General features: G+C 49.5%; 1 protein-coding gene across 1 annotated transcript; it reads right to left on the bottom strand.

Annotated features, from left to right (window-relative positions):
* Window positions 1-4,120: 4,120 nt before the first annotated feature.
* Window positions 4,121-10,667, bottom strand: LOC135451596 (C-type lectin domain family 4 member A-like). The gene is made up of 6 exons (XM_064720966.1): window positions 10,311-10,667; window positions 7,438-7,554; window positions 6,286-6,393; window positions 5,811-5,962; window positions 5,458-5,579; window positions 4,121-4,743 (listed from the first exon to the last, which is right to left on the bottom strand). Exons 1-6 carry the CDS (start codon window positions 10,375-10,377, stop codon window positions 4,596-4,598), a joined length of 714 nt encoding a protein of 237 aa, XP_064577036.1. The 5' UTR covers window positions 10,378-10,667; the 3' UTR covers window positions 4,121-4,595.

Raw genomic sequence — 10,667 nt, 5'->3', positions numbered from 1 at the left:
AAAAACACATTCCCAAGACTTGTGCAACCTCCAGCCTCCCACCAGCCATGCAGGAAATGCAGATACAAGAACACATCCCCTTTGTGGGAACAGGGCTTCCCCTGGTCCCACACACTTGCTGGAGATGTGGGGTTCCTGAGAATCCACAGATCTCCCAGCAGCCTGTGAAGCACAGGTGAAAGCACAGGGTCACACTGTCACACTGCAGAACTGTGGGTGTGTGCCTGCTGCTCTCCTCAGTGCCATCAGTGAGGTCAGGGAGCTTCTTGCACACAGAGCTGGCCAAGCTGCAGAGCAGCCTGGGCTCCATGGCCACTTCCTTCCCACTTCTCTCTTCCTTCTCTCTTCCTATGTTCTTGCTTCATCTAAACTTTGTTTTCAGACTGTTCTGTGCCACAGATGCCTTTTCCTTATGTCCTGGTTACTCTTAAAATGGTGGTCATGTTCTCCTTTAACAGCTGTGGTTTGGTCAAAAACCCCTCACATAGTTGCAGCTATTGAACTCCCACAGCTGTCTGCATTCACACTCCCATTTCTGTCACTTGCTATGTCCAGGCCACTGGAACAGGGCAGAAGCTTCTCAGGCCCAAAAAGGCCCTGAAGAGCACGGTGGTCATGTTCCCACCACAGGACACCAAGGTACATCAACTCAAGTGGCACCAGAGAAGGAGTTAGTTCTGCATGAGATACACATCTGCACTGGGAACCTGAGATGACTGGGACACCAGGAAAGGGAAGGGAGGATATTTGCAGCACAGCACTTCTCCAGTTCCCTGGTACCACCAAGTCTCTGCTGATGACTGATTTTTACTCTTAAAATGGTGGTCATGTTCTCCTTTAACAGCTGTGGTTTGGTCAAAAACCCCTCACATAGTTGCAGCTATTGAACTCCCACAGCTGTCTGCATTCACACTCCCATTTCTGTCACTTGCTGCTGTGCAGGCCATCTGGCCAACAGGAAGTGGGATGGGGAAGGCTGGAATGAGAGGGTTCCAAGTCCAAAGAACAGCAAGTGTGCTCCTGTTCAGAAATGAACTTGGTGGAGGACATTCTCTCTTTCTCAGTAGTTGATGGCTGTTTCTCCATCAGCCTGAATCCCCTCAACACTCCTGCTATCCAGTTTCCTTGATTTCCAGACGATTTGAAGGCAAAGACTTATCTCCAACAATGACATAAGGGCAAGGAGCCTGGAAGGAAATACTAACAAAGAGAAAGGCAGAAAGCACAGGACAAGTTCTGGCAGCACAGACAATACAGGAAGAGAGAATCAATCCCAGAGAAAGTTGCTCCCACTGTGCCTGGTTGCTTTGCCCTCTCACAGCCTGAAATCCAGCCCCACAGCCCTGAGCCCAGCAGTGGGTGAGGGCAGCTCACAGAGGCAGCTGTCAGGCTCTGCAACTTGTGCTGCAGTTTCTGAGTTTGTTTTCAGCAGGAAAGATGAATTCAATCCAGGAGGATGCTGGAGGATCATTACCATGGAGCTTTCTGAGACAGAAGATAGGTTATGGAGGACCCAAAAACAAGATGGACTCTGTTGGACCTCTCTCTCACCAATGAGGCTGAGCTGTTGGGCAAGTAGAGGCTGAGGTCCACTTTGCCTGCAGTGATTCTGACACATTGGGATTCAAGATGTTGTCAGTCCTTGCAGGGAAGGATGAGCTCCAGGACCTGGGGTCTCAGGGCTCAGACTGACATGGAGACAGACTCTTCCAGATCCTGATTCATCCCAAACTCCCAGGATGAATCACCCTTGTTCTCCTCCTGCCCTGTTCCTACGGGAAGCAGTCCTGCATGGAACCCTGCCTTCTTCCTACAGCCAAGGGGAGGGGGCCGTGTCCAGACCCAGCAGGGGCTGCTGCTCACCACAGGCTGAGCCCAGGAGTGGACAGCCAGCAGAGGAACCTGCTGGTCAGCTCTGTCCTTCAGGGCCTGTGCACCCTCACTGGCTGCACCACAGCAGGCCTAAGCCTCCTGGGCAGGGCTGGCTCTTGTGTGGAGGAGGGCAGACAGGAAATGTGCTCCTTGTCCTGCTTGTGTGCTAAGAGTTATGGCAGAGGGGAGGCCTAAAGGGGATCCTGCACGGCAAAAGCCAGAAACGTGTGGGAATGGTGCTCAAGGCCCCAGACAAAGCAGACCTTTCCAGCCAGTGGCAAGCCCAGCAGCCCAGGCTGGTGCTGGGAGAAGCTGTGCCACTGCAGGCTGTGCTTTCCAGGTGTAGAAGAGAGGCCCTCACCTGCAGGGCTGCATTGTACAGCTGCAAACAGACATTTTCTCTGCAATATTTCATCCTGCTGCAGCCAGGGAGAGGAACAGGAACAGGCAGCTCTTTGAGTTGGGATCAGTGCCTACTGCCTGTGCTGATTTGTGTGGTATTTTGCATGTATATGTCCTCTTTCTTCCATATGTCCCTAGATATGTAGGACCTACTGTCCCTCCATGCTGTGTCTCACTGCTGCCTCGAGCTGTGCATGTGGCCTGCAGCCACCTGCAGCACCTGCACTGCTGTTCATACAACTGCTCCCACTGGATTAGGAAGCCAAATCTCCTGGGCACCTTGCCTCCATGTCCTGGTTTAGGGCAAATTTGTTAAAGAATCTGCAAAGGAGGGCCCCTCCAGAAAGCGAAACCTACACGGCCCCTCCCCCCAACTGGTTCGGGAAAAAATTCCTCGGAGAGGAGTGGAAAGAACCTGTTTACTTGACTGGCCCAGCACCCCCAGCACACAAAATGAACAATACCCGATGACACCGCTCTGAGAAAGATGACAAAATCAGAAAGTCTCTTTCGGGGGTGGTTGCTCTGTTCTCAGTCCCTCCGGTGCTGGGGCAGCTGCTGCAGCCGAACCTTCGGTGTTCCCGGGTCCCGGTCCGGAGCAGGTTCGAGATGGTCACAGAAACAGGAGAGGAGAAACACTCCAGGAAGGAATGTGGACTGTTTAGCTAGAACTAGCTAATAAGCAGAGGCCAAAGCAGAGCAGAAGCAAGAGCAGAAAAGGGAGCAAGGAAAGCAGCAAGCTGAAGCAAGAAGTGAAAAACAGCCCTATGCACTGCTCGTCTCCGTGTCCCTGATAAGAGAAACCCAAACAAAACTTCCACTCTTCAGAGCCGGTCCTAAAGGCACAGAACAGATGAATGGGGATACAAGCATCATAACGTCACCGCAGGACACTCCAGAACAAATTCCCCTCTCTCCTGGGGACACAGAGGGAGGATTCACTTCCATAGGTAGGACAGAGGCACACAGACAGGAGCTGAACACCCAATTGCATTCCCTGTTCCCTCAGGGCAGCTTGGGCACCTGGTGCTTCCTGAGGAAAGAGAAGCGAGGACACAGGAGGCAGGAAGTGGGAAGAGATGGAGCAAAGGAAGATCCATGGTGTCCAAAGGCCTGCAGCAAGACATGAAGGCAATGCAACAGCACAGATCTTCTGGATGGGATGTCATGTGCAGCAGGAGCCCTGTCCCGTCAGCCTCCTCTGCAGCATGGTCCGGCCTGGGCAGGCATGCCATTCCAGGCACCACTGAGGATTTGGCTTTCCAGGACTGCTGCTGCCTCAGGTGAGCCTGGGATCGGCCCTGAGTCAGGCAGAGGACTTTTTCCTCCAGGTGGATCTGAAGGGCCAGTGTGGAATGTTTCTCCCATGACATCAAGTCCAAAGGAAATTACGTCAGAGACAGAGGGTTGGAGCACAAGCTAAAAGAGTTGGGATTGTTCAGCATGGGAAAGAGGAGATTCCAAGTTGGTCTTATAGCAGTCTTCCAGAAGGATTCTAGGAGGGTTGGAGAGAGACTTGTAACAAGGGCAACATAAGTCAAAGGGAAATGGCTTTAAAGAGAAAGTGGGCAGGCTTAGAGTAGGTTTTAGGAAGAAATTCTTTCTGTAAGGGTTGTGAGGCACTGGCACACGTTTCCCAGAGAAGCTGTGCATAGCCCAGCCCTGGAAGTGTTCAAGGCCAGGCTGCATGGGGCATTGAGCAACTTGATCTAGTGGAAGGAGTCCCTGCTCAAGACCCAGAGGTTGAAAACTTGATCCTTAAAGGTTCCATACAATTCAAACCATTCTGTGATTCTAGGACTTTACCTCTCCAGCTTAGATATGGAGGAAGAAAGAGATACAGAGGCAGGGTACAGAGAATTTGTTCATTTGTCTGATATTGTATTTTCTCTTGTCTAAGATTTCAGAATTTGTTCAGCAAAATCAGTACAGCTAGAGGATATTTTTTGTGTGACTCAACAAAAAGCAAACAGTTCTGCTCAAGGAGACAGAGGACATTGAATCCCGGGATATGTCTCTTCCATTCTTCTGTCTTCCTCCCGGAGAACTTCATCTCTTTTCAGCCAGAGGCTGCTGGAACCACACAGAGAGAAGAGGACTCAAGAACACAGGAGCTGCTCCAAAGAGCCTGAGCCTCCCTGTGTTCCCTGAGCCAGCACATGCACTGGGGATGCTGGACAAAGCTCATTTCACTTCCACACACGTGGTCCCACCCCACACAGTGAAGATGTGTCAGAGCTCCCCACCCTTCCCAGCACAGCCAGAGCTGTTCCCAGCTCCCTGCTGATCTTCCAGCTTTACTCAAGTCAGGGGCATTTCCATCACACAGTTACTGCTGCAGCTTCACAAATTCGATAGTGCCTTGTATCTGGTTTGACATCATTCCAGTTGTTGAAGTTCCCTTTAGACAAATGCATTACAGTGCAGTTCTCAGTATGGCCTGGACTTGGTTCCCCGACTCGCCAGAACCTGGGACACAGACAGGCTTGTTACTCCCCAGTGCCCACTGTAAGGCCCTGCAGGAAAAGGCCCCAGTGGGATGCAAGACTTGAAGGCAAGAGACACAAATTCCCAATGCTGATTCATGGGCTGAGGCAGTGCCCTTCCTCCCACTCCATATCCCACTGGCACCACTGGCACATGGAAACCTGCCTCCTTCCTACAGCCTTCCAGCACAACAGGGCCCTGGTCCTTCCTGCTGGGGGCAACTGCTCACCACCACTCACCCCATGCACCTCACTCCCAGCAGAGGCCCGTGCTGGACTCCAGGGAAAGTTTGTTCTCCAGAAGAAGGCACAGCAGGGACAGTCCTGGTGCTCTCTCCCTTTGTCCCATCTCTTTCCCTGCATTTCAGCACAGCCATTTTGCTCACATAAGGGCTGTGTAGGGCAGGCAAGGCCTGTCAAGTCTTAAGGGTTCTTGCTGATGGCAAAATGCAGCTTTTTCTAGGCTGACAGCAATGATTTGCATGTCACAGGTAGTTAATTCATAACCAAAACCCAACATAGATGGGGCCATGTGAACTGAGTGTACCACAAAGCTCTCTTCTTCTGCATCTTTACTCTCTGCCAAGACAGTGAGGTCAAAACTCCCTCTCATGCATCACCTGAAGCTCTCAGATCTCTCCTACTTTCTTTCCATATCGGCAGTCACACCAAACACTCTTCATCCAGAGATACTCACGCTGCTGTCTCATTGTAGGGAGTCTTGTCCACCCACTGCCACTGGTCGACATCAACCTCAAACAGACCAATGTAGAAATTAATTATTTTCGCAGGCTGAGTTCCATGCTCAGTGAGGAATACCTGGCAATCAGACAGAGAGAGCACAATGTCCATGAGTGGCAGGACTGAGCACACAGAGGCATCAGGAATCCCCATGATGTGGGGCTGGTGGCAGAGGGGGCTGGTGCTGCAGAGGTGCAGACAGGACCTTCCCCCTCCCCTGCAGGACAAGGAGGGCTCTGAGTCCCCTCCAGGGCCCAGCACTGTGGCTCTGCCTGCTGGGTCCCTCTCTCTGGGGCCCTGTGCACTCACCTGCTCTGCACTGCTGGTGATCACCACCAGCTGGGAGCCCATCCCAGTGCAGTTCCGTGCACTCTCAGCACAGTTCATCTCATCAGTGGACAGGAAATAGCAGCTCCCTTGAAACCTTCTCCAGCCCTTTGGGCAGCACATCCAGCCTCGGTCTGTGCAGGGAGAGGACAGACAGATGCAGGCTACCAACAAGAGATGGTGATTGCAGACATCCAGGTTTTCCAGGGACAGTGCTCATGTCCTGCTCAGTGACTTTTCCTGACAGAAAGTGCTTGAACAAACAGGGATAGTTCAGACATTCCTTCCCATTGCTTTGGGGTATGACCAGTGAGCCTTGTGTACCCAAAGCCAGGGTAATCCTTGTAAGGGCATCTCAGGGCTCTCCAAAGTTCCTCTGGGGATGTGCTTTGACCTGCCCTGGCACAGCCCCTTGAGGCCCTTGGCCCCAAGCAAGAGGGGACATTGGGATACTGACCTGTGCCTTGTGGCACCGCTGAGCTGCACTCCCACTCCGAGAACTGCTCAGAGAACTCCTGCTGCTGCAGGGCTGAGGGCTGGTCACTGCTGTGGCAGAAGGGAAGCACTGCAAAGGGACAGGAAAGGCAGCAGGATTAGCCCTTGCTCCCAGCTCCTCACACAGCATCTCTGGCCCCTGCACTCTCCTTCCACCATTTCCCCAGCAAGCACGCTCCCAGCTGTCACCTCTCCTGGCCCACCCCAGGGGCACAGCTCCTTCCCAGCCAGAAAGAGCCCTGTGCCTTCCAAGTGAGACAGCAGAGGCACCCCTGGAAGCACATCCCTCTGGGGACATGCCACACACACGGCAGGAGGAAGCCCTCCCAGCCACAGCCACTCTGCCATGCACACCCCCAGCCCAGCTGCCAGTCTACAAAGCAGCCTCTCCTTGTCACCCTCTGTCTCTTCCTCAGCTACACAGCAACAGGCCCCTGGGGGAGCCACCCTCAGCTGGGCCTGTTCCATCAGCAACACCCAGTGCAGGTGAAGGGAATCACTTACAGCTGCAGCTCCTGAAACCAGGGTGCAGCACCATAAACCCCTAGGACTTACTGGCTCCACTGTGTGGGGAATAATGCACTCTTGGTGACAGGCCACAGCCACAATCCCAAGGACTTCCTAGGAACCCAGACACTCATCAGGAGTATGGATTAGGAGCTGATCAGGGTGTGCTCAACAATCCAGATGCCTATTTTCATTGATCTTTTAATTTAGAACTATTGTCACTGATGAGCAGAAGATTCCCGTGGCTCCAGTGCCTGATGAGTGAATTGCTGTAATGGAGGAAGGCCCAGAGGAGATGGGCAATGCCTGGCTGAGCACCCCCATTGCCAATAAAGGTGACCTTGTCCCTACCCAATGATAAAGGATGAGAAGAAATTTGACTTGTAGTTTTGTTCAGCTGACGGAAGTAGCAGCTGTGGAAATTTTCATTTTCTCAGAGATCAATAGAGGACAGTCTCTTCCTCAGTATGCAGACATATACAAAGTGAGGGCAGGAAAACTTGAGACCTTACACAAAGCCCAGACAATCTTGAAGCATGGTTTCTCTAACTTTTCTCCCAGCACTCCCTCCAGACTTCTCCCTTGTAATCTCCTTGCACATACTTACCAAGGAGGACAACAACAAGGGCAATGCACACCAAGAGAAGCAGCAGTGAGATCAACCATGGCAGCCAGAGTGGGTATTTCTGGGGATGTTGCTCAGGCTTCTTTGTCTCAGGAGGTCCTAAAAGTGACAGAAACACACCAAACAAAACACTACAGTCAACTATGGGTCTGTCAGTCCACAGTCCACATACCAAGGATGTACTACTCAAGGGAGAGCTCCTCAAAAGAAAAAAAAATTCTGACATGGAAATTACAAGGTTTAGGAGAATGACAGACTGGGACAGAGCAGGGAATGTCTGTGGTTTTTGGAGAAAAGTCCAATTCAGTGAGTGTGTTCCCAGCCCAGCCAGTCAGCAAACAATGATAATTGTTGGTGTTTGGGGGTGAACCCTTCACAGGACCTCAAAAACTACAGTGAAACAATGTATTTCTAGATTGAGTCCAAAGCTGCTAAATGCAACGTTGCTCAAACCGTGATGCTTAAGACATAAGGGAAAATTTCATGTTGACTTCTTCCCAGAAAACTTTTTCTACCTCCTTCAGTTCCATTAGCTTTTTGAACTTTCTGTGCAGAAGTAATCTGAAAGAGGATGGGAGACAAAAAATGTGCAAGGCTATGATGGCACATCATCATTGGAAGATTGAAAGATATATTTTTCCTTCCATCCCTGCTTTCCGAGTCAGGATTCAAAGATTTGCTGTAATAAAACTAGATTGTGCTAGGCTGGATATTTGGGGAGAACAGAGGGCTGTGCCCAGCAGCCTGAGTAAAGGACTCAGACTAAGATTTGCCAGGACCTCACTTTTATCTAGAGGGATATTGCCAGTACTGAGGAGGTTTGGGAGCAGGCAGGAGAGTGGGTCACAGGGAAGGAGAAGCAAACACTAGGTAGGGAATTGTTCTAGCTTGTTGCAGGTACACAAGCCAGGGCAAATAAGAGGGAAAAGAGACAGCAGCACTTGCTGCAGGACAGGAGTAAAGAAGCTTTGGGAGAGACTACTATTAAAGAGAAGATTTAGAGAGCCTTCATTCATTGTTGTCATGGTTTGAGCATGAAGCTCCCAGGTCTGTCAGCAGCCAAGTGTGCCTGCCAGACATGCTTAGTAAGCAAGACTGTAAGAAACCTGCTCTTTGTGGATGCCTTCCTACTACTTCCCAAAGGCTTGGGAGAGACTGCTACAGCAGGGAAAAAAACATAATTTTTCATTATCTGGAGAGAAAACATATGGACAGACCAGGTCCAGGTTTCCCTGGTCAAATAATGTTTTTCTAATAACATTTTTCTTTCTTTTGCCTTAGTGAAAACAAGGAGCCCCCTCAAGATCTGGAGTCAAAGCACTCACTTCAGAAATAGCTCTAGCCAGTCCAACTGATTTTTTTTATATGCATCACATCCAGACATTGTTCAACCTGTGCCCAGTCAGACCTGAGCATCCCACACTCACACCCAGGTGGCACAGGCAGCACTGCATGCTGTGCACCTCAGCAACACGAGTGAAGTGCAGTAATCTTGTGCACACTCGGGGGGTTGAACTCCCTGCAAAATGCTTTCCACAGCTGGTCTGTGCTCTGTAACACGTCCGACATGATCACACACAACAGACTTGATGTTCTTTGGAATAATAATTTGGAACACAATGGGGAACTTCCACCACCCCCACCTCACCACAGTGGAAATGCTAACTACATCCAGAACCAACTAATCTTGGTGCACTGAAAACAGTGAGCTTTCAAGACAGACAGGACTATGTACACTATTTATTTCCATGACTCATGTCTCAGAGCAAGCAAGGAATAACCTGGAGCTGATGCCTGCTCTGTCTGGGATTGTAAAACAGATAAAGCTGTAAATAGGCAAGCTATTATATATCCTTAGGCAGCAGTAATTATTTATTTAATTTTTTAAAAATATTGTTCATTGATGTATGCACACATACATTTCCTAGGACCTGCTGTTGTGTAGGGTCCTACATATCAGGCAGAAGCAGTGAGCCTTATACAGAAGGTCTTATACAGAACATCTCTAAGGGTTTCTGCTAGTGGAATAATGACTACAGAGTAGATATTAACCAGAATATGCCTTAAATTTGCATGAAGTCTAGTAAAAGAACAATTTTACCACTGTAATTTTTAATAGGAAAAAAAAAAATTTGTTTGGTGTGTGAAATGTTTTTCAGGAGTGGCAGACATCAATAACAGATTTGGATCTCCCTCCAGATTTTAAATAATTCTTCTTCTGTATATTTCAGAGTATTTAAGTTTTGGGTCTGTTCTCCAAGGACCATTTCTCAATCAGCCATGGACAATGGGGCTATGTTTCTGCAGCAGTACCACTTCTCATGAAGCTGCAGAGTACAACTGACTGCTCTACTATAAGCAGGCATGTTGATTCTCCTACCCTCTCCACAAGCAGCAATCTGTAGTCTCACTCAGAGGCAAGAGCAGCCAGGACTTGGGCTTATTTGCTGCTTTGGGAGCCCCTCCACCTTTGTGACAGATCTGACTGTTTGTAATAAACCACAGTCTCTACTGTTGGTACTCAGCATGGTCCAAATTTGACTCTTTCAAGACTACATAACATGTAGGGTACTGAGGGAGCACAAACAGGTTCCTTAATGAATGCTCATTTGAAACCTACTGTTTGTGCTCCCAGTAGTCATTTTTGTTCATGTTGCAACTCCCATTTACCTTTTCTCTTGGAGACGTTCCTCAAGACTCTTATTTCAAAACTCCTCCAGTCTCCTGATCATTTAGCTCCTTTTTCTCACCAATCCATCAAGATCAGGTAGGAACCAAAGTCACAGAAGGAAAAATCTTCATTCTCTCTTCTTCACCCTGCTCCCTTTCTCCCAAATAACCCATTCATTCCTTACCTTTGACCACTGGAGCTGGCGATTCATTTTTGAACTTCACCTCAGCATAGGTGATTTCTGATGCCATTTAATCACAGTGTGACCCTGTCCTTAGTTTTGCCACGTAAAAGGTGGGTCTTTTAGCTCCTTGTTTCTAGAGAGTGACAGGAATAGGTTACTGAGCCTTTCCCATACATTCATTCACCCTCTACCCATCAAAGAAGGCTGTGCTGAACACAGGAAGCACTGGTGATAACCCGAGAATTCCTGGGAGCTCAGAAATGCTCCAAAGAGATCTTCAGTTTCTTAGCCCAGGAAATCAGCCCTGGCACCATGGAAGGTTTTGAGACATAAAAGAAAAATGAGAACCTAACAACT

This window comes from Zonotrichia leucophrys, chromosome 1 (genome assembly GCF_028769735.1).
Source record: "Zonotrichia leucophrys gambelii isolate GWCS_2022_RI chromosome 1, RI_Zleu_2.0, whole genome shotgun sequence".
In the NCBI taxonomy this organism is placed as follows: domain Eukaryota; kingdom Metazoa; phylum Chordata; class Aves; order Passeriformes; family Passerellidae; genus Zonotrichia; species Zonotrichia leucophrys.
The sequence above is the reverse complement of the archived record's forward strand: the minus strand, read 5'-3'. Positions and strand labels throughout refer to the sequence as shown.

Coding starts and splice junctions, on each gene's coding strand:
- LOC135451596 (XM_064720966.1), bottom strand. CDS start 10,377: ATGGCATCAGAAATCACCTATGCTGAGGTGAAGTTCAAAAATGAATCG. Junction 7,555..10,310: donor GCCAGCTCCAGTGGTCAAAG/GTAAGGAATGAA, acceptor TGTCACTTTTAG/GACCTCCTGAGACAAAGAAG. Junction 4,744..5,457: donor CCCTACAATGAGACAGCAGC/GTGAGTATCTCT, acceptor TCTGTGTCCCAG/GTTCTGGCGAGTCGGGGAAC.